Raw genomic sequence first — 24,231 nt, 5'->3', positions numbered from 1 at the left:
TCGTGAGCACAAACAGCACCAGCGTGTGCGGAAGGTGGAAGCTCTTCTCCAGGAGTTTGAGCACGCCTGAATAGATAGATAGATAGATAGATAGATAGATAGATAGATAGATAGATAGATAGATAGATAGATAGATAGATAGATAGATAGATAGATAGATAGACAGATAGACAGACATATAGAAGGATAGATAGATAGATAGATAGATAGATAGATAGATAGACAGACAGATAGATAGATAGATAGATAGATAGATAGATAGATAGATAGATAGATAGATAGATAGATAGATAGATAGATAGATAGATAGATAGATAGATAGACAGACAGACAGACAGACAGACAGACAGATAGATAGATAGATAGATAGATAGATAGATAGATAGATAGATAGATAGATAGATAGATAGATAGATAGATAGATAGATAGATAGATAGATAGATAGATAGATAGATAGACAGATAGATAGATAGATAGATAGATAGATAGATAGATAGATAGATAGATAGATAGACAGACAGACAGACAGACAGACAGATAGACAGATAGATAGATAGATAGACAGATAGATAGATAGATAGATAGATAGATAGATAGATAGATAGATAGATAGATAGATAGATAGATAGATAGATAGATAGATAGATAGATAGATAGATAGATAGATAGATTATTGCGCGAAAACACACTTCTCAGTGGTCGAATTCGGCGACGCCCATTCCAAAACCTCATTTCGTGTGGGTCATGGCTTAAGTGCTTCTTAACCCCATTTGTTTCAGCTATTTCATCATAAGGTAGTTGATGCAGTCGCAAGATGGGGCCCTTCATGAGTCAGTTGGGACGTATGTGAAGCGAAATCTCACGACAAAACGTCCGCCGTCTGAAAAAAAAAAAAAAAAAAAAACCTCTTTGCCATTTGCTTAACCGCGGATGCGACGAGGAGCAGTCACCGCCAAGCCGCGCCACGAGATAGGCCACGCAGAGTCAACACCTCGCTCGCTGAGCTTGCTCGGTGTGGCGTGAGCCGAGTACACTGTGCGACGAAAGGCCCGCGCTTCTACCGGGAGTTCCGCAGCCAGGTTCGTGCGTTATTTTTAAATGGAAGCATTTTTTAGCGAACTTCGGCGACTTTGAGCGTATCTATCTCTCTATCTATCCAGCCGCCAACGTCTGGCTGCTCTCCTGGTCACCCCCTTAACTTCGTGTAAACCGAAATTAGCATGGGAGGGTAAGATGGTTGGACGATAATGACGCGGTGGTCTCAAGACATGAGTAATGTCACAATCACGTCACGTACATCATCAAACACTTCCCGTCAGGCAGTGGCACATACCCACAGGTGGGCATGTACCGGTGGTATGCGGGTATGTGCCACAGGTGATTCACACATAATATCTACCCAGGAACCACGACAACACGTATAGGCAATTTTAACGGGCGAGCATTAAGAAATACCCGACATCGGTAGCGTCGACCCGACGAATGCAAAAAGTAAATGTCAGGGTCCTAGCTGGAATTGAACTCAATCATTCTGCGTGGCAATGAAGCAGCTTACAACAGAGCTACGCCAGGTCTCGGAACTACTTTTCAAATATACACTAATCTTCCTGCCTACAAAATTTTATAAAAATTACATATGTACTCCTTTGATACAGCCTTCATGTCGGGTTAATTTCAATTGTGGTAAGTTGCCATGCACTAAAGTTGATTTACGTAGCAGTGTCCAGGGCCAGCATCTTCGCGAGCATCAGCGCTTCATATTAACTTCTTGTGTTGCTAATACGCATGTTCCAGTTGGCATCGTTGCGCAAGTGCAAACAACTGGTTATACAAACATCTGTAACTCTTCAATATATGCATGTGCGTACAACACTTGTACATATTTAGCGTCATTTCATGACGAGTTACTCAATTAAGAAATCGCAACACGGTCTCCTTCCCTCCGCATGCTTCGCATAACGTCGATTCCCAGGTACCCGGGATCCGCCGAAGTTTTTTTCAACAGTGGAGTCTACACGGTCTTGCAAGGCTTGTAACAGGCTGCGGTTCAACTCGCCTCTGTCTAAGCCAAGACAAGGCCTCACATCAGCCAAGAGGTACACGTCAAGCCTCCTAGGTTGTAGCGGCTGTACCAAGATCGATCAGATTCGCTGTTTGATAAACCCTACACCACTAGTGCAATTTTTTTCGCATTTTTAAACTTTCAATAAAGTAATGGCTTGATTTTTCAAATATTTGTTGTACGCTATGTATTTGTGGCTATATGTGTATACTGTATAGCTGGTTATTACATCATCGTGTCCCAAATACGGACGAAGCCACAAAGGGTTAGATAATGCCGAACATTTGTACAGCTGGTCGATACGTGGTGGGGAGGAAATAATGAAACGATTATTGAAAAAAAAAAACATGGCTTACAGGCTGTGATAAGCTCTGGTGACCAGGGAAGTAGCCAGCATTTTTTTTTCGGAGCGAGGGGAAATGGGGGGGGGGAGTGTTTCAACCATACCTTATGTATGTTTATGCGTGCGTTTGTATGTGCGCGCGTGTAGAAGGAAGTGAAATGGAAAATTTTCGAAAGTTTGAACCCCTGATTTCCCCCCCCCCTCTTTGCTACGCCACTGCCGGAAACCATTTATATCTTCAAACATTCGCTTGCTACTCCCACCAAATTGTCGCCTTTTGGTGGTCGTCACATGGCTACGTTTACTTCACTTATTATTGACGAGCTGATTTACTTCTCGCTCAAGGCGTCACTTAATAAAGGGGGGGGGGGGAGCTGCTGGCTTATTTCTGTGAAAATGGGGGATGATGCCAACGATCCTAAAAGTTTTCTCTCAGGCCGTTGCTCACGCTATATGTTTCATGACGTGGCGGCAATGCTTGATAAAAGTCTTATGCACCTACCTGAGAGGGCGATGACCGTGAATCCGAACATGCACTGAATCGCCACTTCTTTTTCTCTGCAATAACAGACAAAAGGAAACAACAATAATAACGGATTTATCGTAGACCACCGCCATGGGGATATCGTCAATTGTTAATTGAGTGCGACAAAGGCTCAATTTTAACAGCAAACCACTAAATACCGAGGCTAAAACCCCTTCAGACGCCAGCTACGAAGAAGTGTCTGCAAATGCGTCAAATCGATACAATTTGGCTTCCAGGCACTCACAATCGTACAAAAATGACATATCTCAATATTTTAATTACGGAGAGTTGTAGTAATCCTTTTGATGGCTTTTTTTAATAAATGCCCATCTGTCGTGAAGACATTCATGCTCTGTTTTCCCACAAATAGAATGAAATCTCAGGCTAGCGCAACAGTGCGAATTGGTTTTCAGTTATGACCATGTAGAGCAAAGAAAAATTATACTTTTGATGTGGGCCATGGCAAGCGGCTCGTCGAACGACTTGTCAATTATAGTAGGGCCTTTAACAAAGTGATCATACGTGACAGCATACACTATAGAATGAGGATAAGTGAAAAGAAGTTTATTATGCTGGAGGTTCGATTCATTCAAAGCCCAACGTGTTCCTTTCAGTCTTACCCCCTAGAAAAGCAGGTGGTGCACATGATTGAGTACATGGCGTCTCAACGGGTTAAGCGCCAAAACGGGATTTATGACCTGAAGCGTATATAGTGATTGAATTCAGACTTATTTTTACCACCTGCGGTTCCCTATAGCGTCTGCCTAACTGCGGGATGCGCGGATGTCTTTTGATTTCTACATCAGATAGCCAGATAGTAACGGTATTGCTAAGCCGTATACACATCGTATACGTTCCGATCAAACAACGTGGTTATCTTCTTTCTGAAGCGTTGCGCGGCAGCACAAGTGCTGATGGCACTACCTTGGCTGTGCAATTTTAAGAGGCTCAGGCATATTTACAATATTCAATATGTAATGAAGAAGTAGTGGGTCATGCATAGCTTGGAAAACACATCGTCAGTGCTAAGCACGAGACGCTCGCCCCGTACATTGTCGCTGCCTTCGCTGGCTAGGCCTACGCTCCTACCTCGTCTGAAATAACAGCTCTGACTGTCTCAGTTCTCTATTATATTTGGTGGAGGTGCTGGGTATCGATCCCAGTACTTCTCGTCTACCGATCCCAGTTCTCTGTTATAAATCAATCAATCAATCAGGGTTTATTCAATGAACTTAATACAAAAGTGGTTACGAAGTATTTGGACCATTAGCATGTGTGGCTAGTTACTGGTCCAACCAGTAGAGGATGATGATGAGAGGATGATGATGGCAACCAGTAAGCTCTTCATAAAAAAGTGCGTGTATACTTACTGTAGGGCACGCTGTTTTACCGGATCCGACTGAAAAAGGCAATTTACGACAAATATATTTGGTGCCAATCATGTGCAGATAAACGGGAAGAAAAACAAACAAACCGCAGATCCCATCAATTATGGCAATCGATGTAATGCGAAACAGCCAGCAGGGAGCAAATCATGCTGTACATAACATGCATGTCATGGTTAACACGCTGGGACGTGTCATTTTTGTTCGTCATACAGTCCCGCCGTGAGATACCAATTTCGGTGTGTATCAATAAGCAAACGAACTGGACGCAAGTGCGCCACGAGCGTGGCATGCAAGTCATGTTGCTCATAACATGCCATAATTTCCATGTTACCAACTGTCAATTATGTTCGCATTACAGTCACGTCGTGCAATACCAAATTTGGTGTACATGAAGTTAGCGAAACAGTCGTCAGCGCACCGTGAGTGTGGCGTGTAAATCATGTTGTACATGACATGAACGTCATAATTCTCATATAACCCCCGGCCATTTATGTTGATCATGCAGAAATGTTTCATACGAATTTCTGCATTTATCGAGTAAAGAAAACGGCCGCAGATGCACCAAGGTCATGTCGTGTAAATCGTATACCGTTCATGACAAGTTCTTCAAGTTTTGTTACCGCCACGACACACTGGAAGCCAAACCGTGCCTACACCTTAGAAGATTCAGGACTGTAGTAGACCGCTTTGTTAAAACAGCGCCTCTGTACTTTATCAATGCCAGCCAGATGCGCCCGATCTAGTTGTTCATCATCCTCTCCTCTAGCCCTATTCTGCTTTCGCCCATAGCCTTGCCTTCGCGTGTGTTTTGCGGTTATAGGGAAGAGAGCCCCTGATACAGTGCATTGCGACGGGAATAATATAAAGTAACATTTTGTTCAGTTGCGTACAGTTGTGTTCAGTTGTGCCAGTGCCAGTGGGTATCGCTGTAATCCGACCTTCCGTTTACGGGCCGCAAGTTCTTCCGAATGAACAGTTTCATATTGTACCTACAATCTGCTCCTTTCGTTCACGTGACAATATCACCAATCATTCGTGTTCGTCATGTAGTCATGTTATGTCATACCAAATTTGGTAGAAATCTCATTCACGATGTGTTCTGGAGATCACAACGTCGTAGATAGATAGATAGATAGATAGATAGATAGATAGATAGATAGATAGATAGATAGATAGATAGATAGATAGATAGATAGATAGATAGATAGATAGATAGATAGATAGATAGATAGATAGTCACGGTGACGCCGCTGCATAACTGAGGTGGTAGCGGCATTGCTTCCAGGCACAAAGAATCGGCATGAAGGGACACACCTGACAGACGTATTATATATTGGAGAGGGACACATGTCTATCCCGTCTCCGTAAAGCGCTCGGAAGCACGTGTGATGCAAGCAGTCCTGCCCCTCATGTGGCGTCGCATCACGACCGCTATATGAACGATAGGGCAGACAAATGGCTCCCGTTAAAGGTCAACTCCGGCAATTTTTCGAGGTCAGTGGATCTCAATGAAATTCACTGAGTACGTTCATTTGCGCGTTTGCTCCACTCATGCCCTATTGCAGGCCTGAGAGCTTCGCGGATTCTTTTCAAGTTAATTTTATAGCTTGCCTCGAAACGCTCACCTCGCTTGCCAGAATTAATGGTAACATTGCGTGTGTGACGTTGAGTTTTTCCTGGCGGAAGTGACGAACTGATGTGCCACTGCAGTGTCTGCTGTGGTTTGTGTGGGTATAGTGGCTAGAGGGGGTGCGGATTTGGCCGGCGCTTCCTTGGTTGAGCGTGCGATTTTTTTTTTTTCGCGTTAGTGGGCGTGCGGCAGGTGCCAAGTGGTGTTGCGTTGTGAGCCACACACGAATCACCATAACAGCGTAAGCGTTTTCAGTTTTAGCCGGAAGAGTCTATTTGCACCTTAACAGCTCCGGGTCACATGAGCCAAGGTTGCCAAGGTTAAACGTCACATGTGACTTCACTGGAAAAGCAATCGCCTCCAACTGGTCACGCTTTGTCAAATGACTTTGAGGTCAAGTGACAAAAAAAAAAAAAAACGGGGTTGGGAGACTTCTCTATATGGCAGAGACGAAAGCTTAGCAGGTGGGGAAGGCGCGTTTTGTTGCCATCAATGTGATTCCACGCTGCATGCCTTATCGGATTGAAGAGCCCGATAAACGAAGCCCGCGTAATCGAAGTCACTCCTCTGTGGTGCTCATGTGTGGTTGTGTAGGTATGAGAGTAATTAGTCTTATTGAGGGGAGTGCCAAGTGTGTTGTGAATGAACGGCCGGTCCTGTAGGCGCCATGTTGTGGGGCGGCAAACATACTTCGAAACATGTTTGCCGGCATTTGCTGATACGGTTATTAGCGCCACACTTTTTACATCAAAGGAATCTACTGAAGTCTTCAGGTGTACAGGTCGAAGTCTTCCCGATGGTCATTCGGTTGCCTCGGGGCGTTACACAATAGACGTTTCTAATTTTTGAAGTAACCAGTGAGCAGTCGACTACTACAGGGGTCCAGAAACTTGATATGATTTGTGGGGTTTAACGTCCCAAAACCACCATATGATTATGAGAGACGCCGTAGTGGAGGGCTCCGGAAATTTCGACCACCTGGGGTTCTTTAACGTGCACCCAAATCTGAGCACACGGGCCTACAACATTTCCGCCTCCATCGGAAATGCAGCTGCCGCAGCCGGGATTCGATCCCGCGACATGCGGGTCAGCAGCCGAGTGCCTTAGCCGCTAGACAACTGCAGCGGGGGGTCAAGAAACTTGTCCAGAATTTCATAATGGCACGCGCCAGCACCCTTTGGCGCCATGTATTCCGATATCTAGTTGTTGACAGTCCACACTTCAGCATTTAACCTTGGCGGATTTGCATATGCGAGAATTTTGGCTGTTTCAAAATAGTGGCAATCAGGAAACGTTGTCAGTGCAGTCTAGAGCGTGCCTTTTCGGTGTTTTAGATGAATGTGCTGACCAGTGACCTCTACTGTACTACGTTACGCACGACAACACACGACTCGCCAGTGAGACGAGCGCTAGCTCGCTCTGTTCCCTTATATGTGATCGATCTGAAGGTCGCCGGGCGGAATCCGTGGCGATAGCATTTTCGATGGAGGCAAATATTTTTGAGACCAGCGTGCTCAGATTCCAGGTGCACAGTAAAGAACCCGGGTGGTCGAAATTACCGCAGCCCTCCACTACGGTGTCCCTAATAATCTGATCTGCGTTTGTGATTTTAAACTCTGACAAATATTATTACTCTTCCGCTGAGTTGCGACGCGGTGTGAATTGGTACAAAGCGGAAGAAAACGGGGTACCGCGGCGCAGTGACGCAAACTATAAATCAAACCGCAAAGTTAACGAACTACGCAGCATGGATGACGACCACAAGAATGTAAGATCATAGGCCTTTTTTTTTTTGACAAGTGATTTCAAACTCGCTTATCAAGACGTAGCCAGTTCAGGGCCAGTTGAAGCCGATCGCTTCACCATTGACGTCATATGTGACGTTTCCTTGGGTCACGTGACCCCGAGTTGTTGAGGTGCAAATAGGCTCTCCTGTTCTAGCATGTCGCCGTGGCCAGCGTTGACAGGTAATGCCATCTAGCGGGTATTATGTGCAATCAGACAGGTTCCAGCAACGTCGGGCAAATTTTTACGTCACACATAAAAGGGCACTCAGTTGGGTTACGGTTTCGATATTGTGGTTTTTCAGGAGTTGAAAATTGTTTTCGAATTTTTCTGAGGATTTTAGTTATCGGGTGCGTGAGAAAAGTGTCTAAGGAACATAAAAGCGTCATTATCCTGACATGGTCAAAAAATCGCCGGAGTTCGCCCTTGAAGAACGCGCGTTCACGCTGGCATTGAAAAAAAGAAAGGTAGTGTTGGTGAAGACTATGCCCACATCGCGATTCTGGATTCAGATTATACTGGAACCTGCGTAGCCACTAGCGATAACGCTATAGAATATTTCGCGGCACGTGTATAAATGCCGACTCGCTTCACCACCTGTCAGTTGATCGACGGCAGATGCTCTGTTCGCCGCTATCAGTGCCAGTGGGTATCGCTGTAATCTGCCCTTCCGTTTACGGACCGCAAGTTCGGCCTAATAAACAGTTTCATATGTACCTACAGTCTGCTCCCTTCGATCACGTCACGACCCTGTGACAATATGACCAATCATTCGTGTCCGTCATGCAGTCGTGTTATTTCATACCGAATTTGGTAGAAATCTCATTCACGATGTGGTCTGGAGAGCACAACGTCGTAGATAGATAGATAGATAGATAGATAGATAGATAGATAGATAGATAGATAGATAGATAGATAGATAGATAGATAGATAGATAGATAGATAGATAGATAGATAGATAGATAGATAGATAGATAGATAGATAGATAGATAGATAGATAGATAGATAGATAGATAGATAGATAGATAGATAGATAGATAGATAGATAGATAGATAGATAGATAGATAGATAGATAGATAGATAGATAGACTGCCTACCCAGAAAAGGCTCATTGACGCAGCATCCATACATTCATTGTGGTGTAGTGTCAAAATACTTCGGTTGAGAATACACGACGTAGAAAACATTTCTTAACAACACGCAATATACATATTGTGATGGAGGACGCTGTCGGTGAAATTTATGAGCAACACATCCAAATTTAAATCATAGGTCAATATGCGAGCTGAAATCACAGTTCCCTGTGTGAAAAGCAACAATGTTGCTCTTACTTTGCTAGACTAATACAATCATAAACCTAGCTTGGAAGGATGCTCGTTTCATATATTTTCTTAAATGCTGAATGATATCCACATCTCTGAGACATTTTATTTTTATTATCAAAGGTAGTTGCAGTCATCTTGTTTTCTTGATTGACAGAAACTTAGCTCCTTTCGTTTAAACAAATGTCTTATATTGAAAATGGCACGTTTATTAGCCAAAACCATGCCAAGGGTTCTATGAACTAGGATGCAAACCAGTGGCTCAATAGAACTTCTTGTTTGCTCTTACAAATCCCGAAGAAGCATTTGTCGTTCAAGTGCATTTGACCCTGCACGTGTGATCACTGTGGCAGTGAGGGAATCATTGCCCACGTCCTTTGTGACTGTCCTCCTTACAGCTTCCAAAGACAACAGCTTTCGGCAACGTTAGCGCGGCTCGACGACCGGCCGCTTTCGGAACAGTCAATTTTGTAGTTCTGGAACGTTCGACCTTCAAGCGAGAAAACGACGAAGGCGCTGCTGAAGATTTTGTGGTTGTCCGGACTCGCTAAACGACTGTGGCACTCCCGTGCTTGAGTGTGGGCACGTTTTACATTAAATGCGAAGCATTTCTTGGTGAACTTCGGCGACTTTAGCGTATCTATCTATCTATCTATCTATCTATCTATCTATCTATATATCTATCTATCTATCTATCTACCTATCTATCTATCTATCTATCTATCTATCTATCTATCTATCTATCTATCTATCTATCTATCTATCTCCTTATGACCTTTAGCTTTCCTGGCCGTTTGGATAATGGTATCGATACCAAACTTGGTGTGACATAACATGATTGTATGATGAACATAACTGACTAGTCATAACATGGAAATCATGACATGTATGTCATGATTAACATTTCTTGATCTTCTGCTCTTGCGGTGGTTTCTTTCACATAACATGTTGCTAAACTGGTATGGCATGACATGACTGCATGGCGAACACAAGTGACAGACCCTAACATGAAAATCATGACATGCGTGTCATAACAACATGACTACGTGCCAACCTCATGATGTGCTCGTGGCCGTTTCACAATCTTTGCATATACTAAATTTGGTATTAAGGGACGTGAATGTATGACAAAAGTATGTGACTGGTGCAAATATGATAATCACGAGATGCTTATCATATAGCAACATGACTACATGCCACACTCACGATGCACACGCGGCTGTTTCGCTAGCTTCACATGAACCAAATTCGGTATTACGCGACGCGAACGGACGACATAGGTAAATGACACATCCAAACATGACATGCGTGTCATGTAACAACCTGACTGCGTCCCACACTCATGATGCGCTCGCGGCCGTTTCGCTACCTTCACATATGCCAAAATTTGGTATTACGTCACGTGAATGGATGACGATGGTATGTGACTGGTGCAAACATGATAATCATGAGATGCGTGTCATGTAAGAACATAATACACGCCACACTCAAGGCGCCAATACATTTCGACGTGACCTGGTGCGCGTGCGCGCCGGCGTTCGTTTCATCGTGTCACGCCGGCAATGCCATGCCAGGCGCCAATATCCCCCAGTAGAGATCAGTGTATATGCCCACTGACCTCCATAATGGATCTGCCTGCCGTGAACTCGCAGGCCCACGCTGCGTTGTTTTGACGCATGCACGCTTGAGCGCACACTGTGTCCCTCCGTCACAAAGAGAGGCAGACGCGGTGCTGTATAAGTAACGTCACCGGCGCGAAATGCAGCATGTCGCATTTCGCGCCGGTTGCGACCTGGTCGCGCCGACGAACGGTGGTCGCGCCTTGCGTCAGACTATTGAGTGCTCGCGTTTCGCTAGCGTGGCGTCGCTGTGCCCAGCCTGCGCGTTCGTCAACGTTGCGTCGGAGTATATTGGGCCCTTCATGAAGCGCTCGCCGCCATTTCGCTAGCTTCACATGTACTAGATTCGGTATTACCGGAAGTGAATAGACGACGAAGGTAAATGAGACGTCCAAACCTGACAATCATATGCGTTTCATGTGAAATATGACTACATGCTACGCTCATAGCGTTCTCCCAGCCGTTTCACTTGTTCCACATATACTAAATTTGGCATTACGTCATGTGAATGGATGATGAGTGTAAATGACATGTCTAAACATGATAATCATGATATATATGTCATGTGAAACATGATAACATGCTACTCTCGTAATACGCTCGCAGCCGTTTCGCTATCTTCTAATATACCAAAGTTGCTATCAGGTGACTTTATTAGGTGACGAAGGTAAATGACACGTCCAAACATAATAATCATGTCATGGAATTCATGTACGGCATAACTTACCCCAGTCGCGTAACGTTGTGCTGATTTTGAATTGACCTGTCAACCTTCCTCATTCGAGCTTCGCATATGTTCGATTCCCAGTGTACGTGGGATCTGCCATTTTTTTTTCTTTAACCATCCCTTTCCCTCCTTTTTCACACCTTACTTTTCCATGCCCATTTCTCTTTCCCCTGTGCACGGTAGCAAACCACAAACTTTCTTCTCACTAACCTCCCTGTCGTTCACTCAACCTTTCTCTCTCTACCATGTATTTTCAGTGCAACGGGAGCAAGCAACAGAATTCCACGCGCTACAACAGAAGTTGACTAGACCATCTGGACATATACTTACGAATACGGAAGACGAGTCCATATTAGTTGACCTGCGCCACGTTCTCGACCTTTTTGATGATGATGATGATGAACCTTCGGCTTTGCTGGCACTCGCCCACAAAGGGGGATCGGCCAAGAACCGGACCTTTTTGTCCGCCGTGATGGAGATCGACTTGCGCGAGAATCCTCGTTCTGATGATGATGATTGTGCTCCTCTCTCGCCGATGGCACTCACCCACAGAGGGGGATCGGCCACGAAGCGGGTGACAGAATCTTTAGCTGGAGAACTAGGGATCTAAAAACATCAAATTAAATTGAGCCAAAAAATGAAATTAAAGATAATGTATGGAAATGCTGCGCGAGCTAACGGTAAATCTCTATAGTCGGTAGAGCCCGACTATAGAGATTTCATTGTCCAGTTTTACGTCACAATATTTACCCTCCCAAAAGTCGTTTTTAGAGCGATAGCTCTATTCCTCCTGGTACAAACCCGGAAAACGCCTCGTTCGACGGATCTGCCTTTCCAGCTCAGCCAAGGGCAAAAACGCCGAAAGAAATTTTGCATAACACGAGTCGTGGGCGTTCGCAAAAATGAACAACGCCTCATCAGCATGGCTTTCAAGATTGCACGCAGGCAGGCTGGTTTCCTGCCGGCGTGTGATCTCGGAGGCCATGGCTCAAGGTGAGTCGTGCCACCACCGCTGTAGGCGCTCGCAGCATCTACGTACATATCGGGCCAAATACAAGACATATCGGGCCAAATACGAAGGGGTAGACACGGTATGCAGTGCGTGTGGAGAGGAAGAGGAAACTGCCGAACACTTGATAATGATCTGTAAAGGGCTTCATCCTATAGTTCAGGATGATGGCGCAGAGTTTTTCAAAGCACTGGGGTTTAGGGACCGGGAGGGCAAAAAAGACTTTAAGCGGGCAGAATTAACTAGAAGGAGGTTATCTGATTGGTGGCTAAAGTCAAGGCACGAGTGAAATTTAAACCCTTCACTGCAAAGTACGAATCGTCAACCTCACTATTTAAGGGGGGAAAAAATAAATCTAGTTTTTGGTTCATTAAGTATTACGGCTTGGTGGCGCTAGCCACCGCCCGATCTAAAGGGTACAGCCATATCCATCCATCCATACACTCAGCGTACTAGAGTGTTCGCGGCTAAACGCCTACCTTACGGCACCGACCAACGTCTGTGTGTTGTCTTGTATTGCAATACGTTGGCTCTCTTGTCGTGCCGTTGAAGCGTGTAGTTATCCCGGGGCCCTTGCCTAAGCCAAATTATGCAATAAAGTTGAATATCTGCAAACCAGTCGTTTCGTTATTTTCCAAAGCAATCAAAAACTAGCTCTCGCTCGACGAACTTGGCTCAAAGGGCCCCTGACACCGATGTTCGGTTGACCTGCTTAGTATGTACTTCTACTTCTAGATTATTAGTGCCGCATGTTGCTTTGAAAATATTTTGATTCAGTTTTAAATTAAGCGTCAGTGCTCATTTGACTTTTCAGCACCTCGCGACATCTATGTCAGTATGACTTGGAGTTATCTATTGGCGTTCCACAAGAAGAGCGAGTATTGTCGACATCGCAGAACGTGCACGAGGCGCACAGGAAACTACAACTGTCAACCAACAACCCGTTCATCTGCAACAATGTGGACGCCAGCAATACTTCTTGCAATTGATGCGTTCGCAACAAAACGTAGTTCACTGTTCTTACCACCAATACCGAAAAGAAAAACATTTTTCGATATTAGGGATAGAAGTAATTGAATTTCTCTTGTGCCTTGCGAACAAAAACGCAGTTCAACGTCTGTTATTTGGCGGATGCACAGTTTAGATTCCACACCACGACACACACAGACTCCCTGCGCTGGGTACGTCATGATGGCGGCCACCTGGACTTTCTATCTCATGAGATAGTCGGTGCAAAGAAGAACACCACAGGGTCGTTCGGTACCCGCGTTCTATTGTGCCTTCGCCAGTCGCCCCAAAAGAGAGCACGAAGAGAAGCAGTGGTGCACCGGCACTAATCCAATATCGCGCGAGTGTCCACATTTTGCTGGCCCAACTTCTCGCATAGCTTTCGACAGCGTTGCACCTGGAGTGTGAAACAGGTGTTTGTGACTTCTTTCGAAAGGAACGTTTCTTGCTATTTCAAGGCCACGCTCTTAACAGGATTAACTCACTGCCAACGACACCAAAGCGTGAGTGCACGAGCTCTTAGCTCCCCAGCTGTGGGGCGCAACTTTTTTTACAATCTTGGGCGGGTGTTTCAAAGTGACGTTAAATTAGTCCTAAGTATACACGATATATTAGAGAATTCACGACTCAGTTTTGGCGCTGCCAGACACAGGGCTACAAATTACAGTAAAAAAAGTCACAAGCGAGAATTTTGCTGACATGGGTCCTTTAACCTCGACCATACATGACATGTTTTTTTTTTTTTTTTTGCGTTGACGAACAGTATACCGCTTTCTTTTCCACGCCACCACTTTTCCTCCGTCCGCGGAATGTCTATCGTGACACCGCGAGGGCGCTAAGTGTCATGGTTTTTTTTCTAACAGGGCGAGAGGTACCCCTACCTTGGCGCCCGTTAATATGGTTACCCATATTTAAAAATTAAGGAAGTATAATTACTTCCTGCCAAAACCTTGCAGAAGTAATTCAACTTCAACAATATTTTACTCAGCCAGACTGACACGTGTCAAAACCATTACATTTAGATATTTAGAAATGTACGTATCCCCTTCAACGCCATCATGCTTCCTGAAATTTTTTCCTATTTTTTTCCTCAGCAGCTGCATTACCGCAGCGTTCGATTTCAAGTGCCGCCAGGCACTCAGCTATCTTCCTAACGAACGCGCTACACCGCCTACACAGGTCGGGATAGCCACGCTTAGACACACACCCTGTGTGAGTCTGTGTGTCGGCAGCACGATCAGTCCTGAACAGCTCTAAAAACATGGCAAGTTGGTAATCGATTCACAGCGGTTAGAAGCAAGGCAGCGAAAAATGAGCACTCGTGTTGTGTGAACTCTTTCTTAGTACTCGTTCTTTTTGCGTCGCTTTTCTTCTACTGGCTATGAGTCATGGAGTCAGGCACTACCCCCCGAGCAGCATTACCTTATACACAGGCCTCGTTGGAGGTCTCAGAAAGTTAGCGCCTTTTCCGAGAAGTGTGGCAGCTTGGGCTAGTTGGTATGGCATGCTCTGTTCGTTCTGTTCTCGCGCTATAACTATCGTCCTGCCTTTTCCGAACTCAAAACAGCATTCCCCTTCCATCTCGCTCCACTGAATGGAAGCAGATTTTCGCAGAAAGAAGAAAACACTGTTGAGCACGGGCCGACCCGTGAGCCCCTGTATCAAAGAAAGCATTTTTCTGCGTGCGAAAAGTGATAAGCTCCGTAGGCAAACGGGTTTCCGTTGCAAATCGCTGCCCAGGAGGAGGACGACCCCAAGCGCGAAGGTTCCGTGACGAATTCCCCGCTTCCAAATTAGGAACGCGGGAGGTCTTTCATTGACACAAGCCCCGGTTGCCGTTTTAGTGAGTCGTTTATGCGTGTCAAGGAGCAATCTTCGGCTTGATGGCTTCAACAAAGAGAAGAAAGCGTAGGTATGAGACGACCCGCTCAACCTCGCTGTGACATGCGTAGCCGGTTTATCCCAAAACAGCGCGCCTGACACGCGAAGCACTCGCAGGTCCTCAAAATCGCGGGCGTTGTCCGCTTCGTCTAGCTCTTTTTTTTTTTTCGGTTTTCCAGAAGTGACTTTTTTTAAACGAGAGACGGGGCTCAAACAGATGAAGCTGCATATTTTACAAAAATAATTTTAAATAAGTTTCAGACCACAGTTGCAAAAGATCTACAGGATTAAACCTTAAAAAAAGCTTGCTAATTACATATAACGTCGCAGCATTTTCTATCATAATACACATTTTCGGCCTTAATTCATCATACGTACGTATCGTTTGATATGTAATATGGCAAAAAATAAGGTGCAAAAGTCAACTTAGAATCCATTATATTTCAACTTAATATGTAATCCACTATCTAAATAATCATTTCTAGGAAAATCCCCCAAAGTGGGTGTGAGCCATGCGTTTAGGGCATCATCACCATCATCATCATCAACTTCTGAGTGCCGTCTGGGCTCTTTTTGTGTCGTTTCGGGGCAGTGAATGGCTACGCTGGATAGCGATGCAATCTCCCTCGGATTTTGACAGCTCTAGTTGCATAACAGCAGCGTGAGAACACCATTGAACGTGCCAAACAACTCGGTACACCTTAATCATTTTCTTCGGGACGTGTCACCCCGCCGCGGTGGTCTAGTGGCTAAGGTACTCAGCTGCTGTCCCGCAGGTTGCGGGATCGAATCCCGGCTGCGGCGGCTGCATTTCCGATGAGGTGGAATTGTTGTAGGCCCGTGTGCTCAGATTTAGTTGCACGTTAAAGAACCCCAGGTGGTCGAAATTTCCGGAGCCCTTCACTACGGCATCTCTCATAATCATATGGTGGTTTTGGGAAGTTAAACCCCATATATCAATCAATCGATTCAGGACGTGTCAATAAAGATTTTGTTACTGTCACTGCTCAGTTGACGTGCTGTCGAGAACATTTATGTTTGTTTTAACCACTTGGCTGCTGAAACTTTACAAAGTTTAGGAATCTATTATAGACAACAGCTCTAAATTTTGTCAACGGAGCATCAAGGTGAGAAATTATGAAATATTCTAAAAACACCACGACTGTGAAATTACACGTGAACACAGGCTCGAGGGTAAAGCACAGGGCGAGAACGCCGCAAACATATCTGCGCTTTGCTCTCATTACCGATCTCTCGCTATATTGTTTGGCATCATAAACGACAACGAAAAAAAACCCCTTCATTTCGCCCGTATTACTTTGTGTCATTAATTATTTCTAACTAGCTCATACCTAAAAAATATCGAAGCGAACCAATCATAGCCGCTAATCAATGCCGATGTTGAAAATATTAGCTGGTTGACGCTTGCCGAGGACCATTACTTCTGTTTTATAGGCTGATGTTATCGAGGAAAAACAAAATTTGGCGGTACAGTTTTTAAAAGGTTTCGGTGGAGCTTTAGCCTCATAGGTAAGGAAAGATTCCCGCCGTAAATTTTGATGTTACGTTAAAGACTTAGCTAGTTCAGTCGATCGGTGTCACGGGCGTATTTTTTTTTTATCGAGTTGCCGGCTGATCGCACGTATGCAGATTTTTTTTTTTTTCGGGGCTAAATGTATACAACGGCTAAATGTATACCAACTGGTGGTAATTGTGAAGGCGTGTAAAAAACTTGGGCATCAACGGAAAAGTTAAAACATGAACGAATTTCGGGATGGTCAGAACCAGCTCAAAACGCCCCTAGCTACGGCTCTGGCACAAAGGTTGTTTTTATACCTTCATTCTGTGTTCAGGACAATTGATACGCTCCATTTTGGGTTCATGAAGCATCAAATTTATATATGCTTATTTTTTTAAATAATAAGTGAAAATTGAGAACAGTAACTCCGTGATGATTTTGCTCTTGATTGCGACTAGAACGTACGCACAAGGTTGAGGGCTACATATAGCCAAAAATAAAATTTCAGGCTAAAATCGCTTAAATACGGTTGTAAGTCTGAATCAATACGGCGCAATATTACTAGAGCACTAAACTTTTGCTCGCTGCACATATGTTAATGTCTTCATCAGCAAAAGCTCAACTACAATACTGTACATATATTCTTAGACATACAATCTCTTTTAATACACCACAGTTTACCACTTCTTCAGCTGTATAGAATATATTGAGTTGGTGTTTTGCTATTGAATCTGTGTTGATCACTCGTTTTCCCTTTCTCATTCCGGTCTGCCATGGGCCTGCAGAGCTTGAATATAGCACATTCAACTCCGTTTACCGCTGTCCACGGTGCTAATAGAACATTATGGGTGCCTAGTCATTTGTTACATCATTTTTCTCTGCGAGCTGAAAATCCCGCCACTGTTCGATTTTTCATATCGTTCAGCCCCTTTTGAATCTTGAAACACATTATCCCAACCCACCCGTATACTTCATAAAAACGCCCGACCCAGGTGCCTGTGCATTTTCCCGCTTGGAGTTTCCCAGGTATTCAGTTGGGCCCCACGTGTCCACTCACTTTTACGATTAAACTCGATTTGGTGCAGTTCGCGCTATACAGTGAACATTGCTGTAAGGTTGAAGTTGCATGGGCTCGGACAAGAACATTTCTTGCCGGGTATACTTATGAACGCAAGCGAACTATTTGTAATATCATTGTTGACTTAAACACACGAGATAACTGTTTCGTTACTTCTCACACATTGATCCTCTTGCGTAACAAAGATACGTTCAATGAATATAGTTTGGTGTTTTCTGACAAGCGGCCCAGATACAAGCTGTCGAGGTACAGATATTCATTGTGGCGGCTTTCGTGCTCTCCGCTGTGTATACGATAAAGCACGCAGGAAGCAAAAATATGTAGCTAGTACTGTAATAATCAAAGATTCCACAGCGCTGGTTGGAATCATAATACGCAAAGTAACATTCCTAGTGCATAAAATCTGTATTTAGATGAATGCACTATCGTTACTGGCGTATACAAGCTCGTCGCTACGTGAAAACACCGCCTTGTCGTGCCAGCGTCTTCTCTTTGCAGTGTATACTCTTCACCGGTCAGTTTTAATGTTACGCGGACTGTCCAGGTGGTGCTGATCATTTTGTAGCTGCATTTTTTAATGTTTGTAGCGCACTGCCTTATTCCAGTAGTTTTACATCCTACGTAGTGTAAATGGCGTCAGTGCCTGTACTACCCGCACCCATTTTCACGTTCTGGTCAGTAGGACTATAGCCGAGACGTCATCCTCTTTGGCGTCTCATATCCTATCGCCGTGGAAATGATATCGGTGTTCTCGAACAAACTATATGCCCCCAAAGTTGGAGCTTTTCCGTTAGAAACAAAGCAAAAGTACATTGGAACATAAACAACGAACACTTTTTATTTTTTGGTCACAGGCGGCCTCCCGTTCTGTTTGGTGTGCCCATTTGCATTTGGCCCGCAGAGGTGGACGGGACCGAGTGAGACAGTAAGGAATGTCAGAATAAACAGAAAAGGCACGACTCATGGCGGCTAGTTGCTCTTATCAGTCGATACCTGTCTCTCCTTTTTGTGTTGGGCGGTCGTATATAGTCACCCCATTCCTCTGCAGAAGCCGAGTAATGGACTTTGAGCTTATCACTACGACCACCCCGTTTGTTCTTTCCCTCCTAACCTTCTCAAAGCTCCAGCTTTCCTTCACAATGGCTTTACAGGGCGACATTCTTAAGAGCCCAAGAAAGAGTGAGGGGGAGAGAGTCCCAGTGACGTCATCAGCTCGCTAGTCACCTGACAGCAACCAACCCAGGCTTCCCGGTCTTCCCTTCGACTCCCGAACGCCGCACGACAACACAGAACAAGGCTACGTATCACTGACGTCATTCCTCTTCTGACCACGGGATCGTCGCGCGTCCATCTCTCTCGCCCAATTTTAACCATTCAGTGGTGTTCTACCAGTTTTCTTTTTTTCCCACAAAATGGGTGGAGCTTTACTTCGCGCTGCATTTATAGACGGCACACCGTGCGCTCAAGTCAGTCGGTTCGCGCTGCGTGGTGCTGTGGCAGGTACGTCGTCGGGCTCGAAGTAGGCCAGGTAAGTCGCTCCTTCCGTGTACGTTTTCTGCAATATAGTAGCTGATACGTCGTATATAAGCTCTTGTCTTGCCTTCTTCTACTGCACCGAGGAATTTCTTGTGTGTGCATACTGACGAACGTTTACAAAAATCTCTGCTGTTGGCACTGAAACGAAGTTTTTCTCTTTGTGTTGCAGTCTGTAGACATGAAGATCGCTTTCCTGTTCGTGCTCGCCCTGGAAGCGGCGTGCTTGGTTCAGGGCCAGATGAACCCACTGGGCTCTGGATTGCAGCGTATGCTGGTAGGGCTATTTGGCGCTCGCGGAGGTGGCCGCTACGGCAACCCGAACGCCGCCTACGTTCAGCAAGGTGCCATACCACACGGAAACCCGTCAATGGGCCACGCTGGTTATAGAACGCCGATGTGAGTACACCGTCAGCCTTACTATACACCCCCCGATGGGCAAACGTCTTTCCCGTGCTGTATAGTTGAGGCCACGTTATTCTCGCTAATTTTTGAATGTCACCTTGAACACAAAACCGGCTGTCTGAGTTGTCGATACTTGTAGGTACGTTGAATATCATGTAGCCACCTAACATTCTATCTACTCCCCGTATGGAAGCCTCGTACGAAGACGTCTTTATCAGTTTTTTTTTGTTGCGGCATGAATAAGCGCCAGTATGACGGTGAGCTCCTTCGCAACATATTCTTCCGAATCGGTAGTACTTTCATTTATGAATCACGGTCATTACGACAGGCTGACGTGTGTTTTCTCGTACAGGGCCTGGGTTGATATATTACCTATAGTTATTTAGAATATTTACTGTAAGCTCTGCAGCCCATCGTTGTCCTTCTGTAGATTTTTTTGCACGAGTATGCTGCCTTGTCATTAATTGTCCTTCGTATGTGTACTATTGTGCAGACTCTTGAGTTTCGCGGCCGATTGTGCATTCCTTTGCTATAGACTAAATGTGCATAATTACTTTAACCCCTGTACCTTAATTAAGCTTGTTTGTAATGCAGTGATGAAGTAAAAACGTGGCGGTCGTTTAGCGCTAAGTGAGAGTGATTGATTGCTATGTGGGGTATAATGTCCCAAAACCACCATATGATTATGAGAGACGCCGTATAGTGGAAAGCTCCGGAACGTGGTAAGTGAGTTAGGTTCGCAGTGGTCACCTTGATAGCCAACAGTAGCCCATGCACCGTATCCAAGTTTCATGTAAACACTTGGTTGCCCTCTCCCAATGTTCTTTTTTTATTTCGCCCTTATATAAAGCATTAATAATCACGATCACGCCTTTGCTTGTAATTCATACAGGAATGGCAATGTGAGGCCCCGGCCCATGTTCAACAACGGCATGCTCCCCTTCTTGGGGGCCGGTTCATTGTTCAGGCCCCTGCAGTCTCGTCGCTGGCGACGACAGGCCTCTTACCCCGAAGACCTCGTGTCTCGGGGCTTCTACTTTGTGCGACGTCAGGACAACGACCGGTGCGTCATGCGCGCCAGCTGTGAAGCAGCCGCAAGCCCCGGAGAGTTCGGCAGCGAGGGAGAATTCGCTGTGCAGTTCATTCTGTGAGTACTCGATTCAGTACAACCCCCCGAATCGGCATGATTAGTTGGCTAAGATACGCTCATAGCTAAAGTGTAGTCTTGAAAGCTACGCCAGTTGTACAGGTGTCTCGGGAAACAACCTCCCCCCTCACCCTTTCTTTGTTTTATGCGCTACGGTGTCCTAATTAACACGTTTTTCAGCATAATGCTAAATAGGTAAACGTTCAGGGGAAGATTAAATCTTTAAGGGATGAATTAGTGAACACGGGCTGTCACCGGACTTGTAAATGAACAACAAAATAGTGAGCTATGTTCTAAAAACATTTGTAAGTTGGCTTTCCCGCCGCAGTGTTTCCCAACGAGAACTCTCATACAAAAAACTGCTTTTCTAGCTCCAAGCACATTGATACTTCCACGTTATAGTGAGGGTGTGAGAGCACCACAAAGGCTTTTCGAAGTAGACTGCAGGAATGTCGCGCCACCCCTCCTCCGTGAAACAAGAGACCTGGAGGACAGTGATAAAGGCAAGCAGGGTTTATGCGGTTTCAAGGCCTTGAAGGGCTGGAGTATTTGCAAATCCTCCTGAATACATTTTCCAGAATACCTGTGATGCCGTAAATGTAGCAGGCGGCATACGTAATGTGCCCATTACAAAAGAATTGAGAACATCAGCAGCTTCTGCACGGAAACAACACTGTGTAATTTGTGGAAACACGGGAAAGGCAAGAGGGTGAGAAAAAAAAGAAATGTTGCGTTGAGGAGGAGGTTAAAATGCTTACAAAAAAGAAACTAGAAGCCGCTATTACTTAATGAACAGCTACAGTATATAGACTAATGAAAAAAAAAAGCAGAGACGATTAGCGACCTGACTGACGTGCATCAAACAGCCTTAGGAATACTGCCAAGCTTAAGCAGCAGGAGAAAGTGGATACTGATATGAAAATTCATAAAAAGCAACAAGGCGCTGCGTAATCACTTTTTCTTAGTTTCTCACATTTGATCAAACGTTTGAAACTCGTCTCATAATGAAATGATTATCTGTGCAGCTTTAAGAATTTATGATTCAAAGTTGTGTATAGAAAACGTCATTGGAGCCGTGTTTTTGACGGCTGCTCCAGTGATGTTATCCTTTTTAGACGACATTTATGTATTTCAGGCCTCCTTCCTTTCCTGCACTTGTGTTAGTTGGCTTTTTTACAATGTGGTCTTTGAAAGTTCGCACACAAAGTCTTGAAAGTCCTTGAAAATCCTTAAAGTTGTGCCATGTAAACGAGCATTAATCCTGGTCAGGGGTTGAGGTTGAATGTAAGAAATAGTTTGCCGCTGAGTCTGCGGTCGAGACTACCTGGTTGAAAACAAACTTTCCCGTGCATGTGCAGTAACTATCTTGCAAAACCTTTCTAGCCACTACTGTCCCATAATGGTGTCTCTTCAAACTAGATGAAAGGCAATAGAAGTGGAAGAAGATATCATACACTGATATATAGCAGGCGGAAAACCATGAAAAATTACGGTCAATGAGTGTGTACATGAAAAAAAAAAGTTAACTTGAAACAGAAACAATCAGAAATTGGATTACCCGGTCATTGTAGCCAAATGAAGCGGGAGTTAGACATAGTGGGTGACAGTAATAAGGCGTGCTACGTGAACCCTCGACGTTATGACGTACGTCTCCCTATCTGCAATTCAGTCGTGCTGGCATCCCTCGATTTCCCATGTGTAGCCAGAATGTTCCGCAAGACAGAGCGCAATTTAAGTTTATAGCATGGCCAGGCGTGTGTTTTCTTCGCCCAGTGGTGGGTGACATCCAAGTCCAGCAAATTAATTGCCCCGGGAGCCAATTCCGAATTTATAGATGCGAGTTTAAAAGTGTACTCGTTTCTTGATAACTCGGTCTGTTTGCATTATACCGCATCTCGCATAACAAGCTCGCTCATTGTGACGTCACTGCGTGCAGGTCTCTACGTCACGACGGAGACGCCTCGTGGCAGCCGTACCTGCTGTCAGCTCGTGTGGGCAAGGCGCACGGAAGCTTGCAGCTGTGTCGGCGTATCTTCCGTGGCTGCCTGCTCCCCAAGGAACAGCTGAGACGCACGTCACGTGACCGACTGATCAAAGCTCTCCGCTGCCTGAGCAGCCAAGGGTGCTAGCAGTCTGCGAAAAAGCCTGCTCCCCCCCCCCCTCCCACCAGTGATGTCCCACATGCCAGGGACTGCAGGACTGTGGGAAGGACGTTTAGCGTTACGTGGTAACCTTCAAAGAGGTGCCCGTTTGTAATTCCTGCCGTCCTGAGCAACCCACTTTCCTCATCATATGTATTTCGTGCACTGTATGCGCTGTAAAATAGACATTTGCCTTAAGCAACGCTGTAACTGGGACTTCTTATTCATCGCGTTACGACACTTGTTACGTGTGACGGCGTTGAAAGAAGATGGCTCTGCAAGATCGGTGTTTTCTCTGTACCCAACCAAAAATAATCCCAGAGCACCATGCATCCGTCAATTTGGGCACCTGCAATGACGCAACCTGCAGCGAGTGTGCGCAGCTGGATGTTTTATGTTGTAAAGTAGTCATTATAGTCCTACGGACTGACAGCAAGTGGTATACCCGGTACTTGGGCTCGTTTAGTTGAGTATCGTCGTCTAGTGATCTGCGCCGTGGTGGTTATCACCAATGAGGCGGATTCGTGCATGGCACTGTGCTCCGACGCTCAGTTTACAGTTTCTTATGTTTTTATGTCATGATGTAGCAACTGTATAAAGTATGATTGTAAGATATTATGCATGTTTACGTTCCGTGGTCGTCCTTCAATAAAGTTTCCGTGTCTCTGTACCATCCTTGTGACACTGTGCTAATTAGTTGCAATAGAAGGCAGCTATTGTGTTCAAGCGCTCATCGACCCGTCTACCACTTCAGATATTCAAGAGATAGCGAAATCAACAACTCATAAGCACGTAAAAGAAACATAAAGTATACTTTTGCACCATTATAACGCGTGGTTCAAAGGAACTGCGTTACATTTAGAATAGCGATCAACTTCTCGCTACAAGAAGACGCAAGATTATAATGTAATATCACATTTCACATCGGAGAAACTGCCAGAAATCAAGCAGCAAAGCACTGAAGTGGAACGTTTCCCGATACCGCAACCATTATATGTGCCTTTGACTAAGCCTATGTTCACTTACGATAGGACGTTTGACAAATTGGTATTGCATTATTAGGGAAACCGCAAAAAACAAACAAACATAAATGCTTTCAATGTA

General features: G+C 45.0%; 1 protein-coding gene across 1 annotated transcript; it reads left to right on the top strand.

Annotated features, from left to right (window-relative positions):
* Positions 1-962: 962 nt before the first annotated feature.
* LOC119160024 (uncharacterized) lies at positions 963-23,798 on the top strand. Its single transcript, XM_037412777.2, has 4 exons — positions 963-1,080; positions 19,607-19,833; positions 20,732-20,986; positions 22,923-23,798. The coding sequence occupies exons 2-4, from the start codon at positions 19,616-19,618 to the stop codon at positions 23,113-23,115; spliced, it is 666 nt and encodes a 221-aa protein (XP_037268674.1). The 5' UTR covers positions 963-1,080; positions 19,607-19,615; the 3' UTR covers positions 23,116-23,798.
* The last annotated feature ends 433 nt before the right edge of the window (positions 23,799-24,231 follow it).

Source organism: Rhipicephalus microplus, chromosome 3, assembly GCF_043290135.1.
Source record: "Rhipicephalus microplus isolate Deutch F79 chromosome 3, USDA_Rmic, whole genome shotgun sequence".
Taxonomy (NCBI): Eukaryota; Metazoa; Arthropoda; class Arachnida; order Ixodida; family Ixodidae; genus Rhipicephalus; species Rhipicephalus microplus.
This window is presented reverse-complemented; position numbering and strand designations above follow the sequence as displayed.

What these genes read in the sequence shown, in the direction of transcription:
- LOC119160024 (XM_037412777.2), top strand. Translation starts at nt 19,616, where the DNA reads ATGAAGATCGCTTTCCTGTTCGTGCTCGCCCTGGAAGCGGCGTGCTTG. An exon ending in GCTGGTTATAGAACGCCGAT is followed by an intron (nt 19,834 to 20,731) that starts GTGAGTACACCG and finishes TAATTCATACAG; the next exon opens with GAATGGCAATGTGAGGCCCC. An exon ending in TTCGCTGTGCAGTTCATTCT is followed by an intron (nt 20,987 to 22,922) that starts GTGAGTACTCGA and finishes CACTGCGTGCAG; the next exon opens with GTCTCTACGTCACGACGGAG.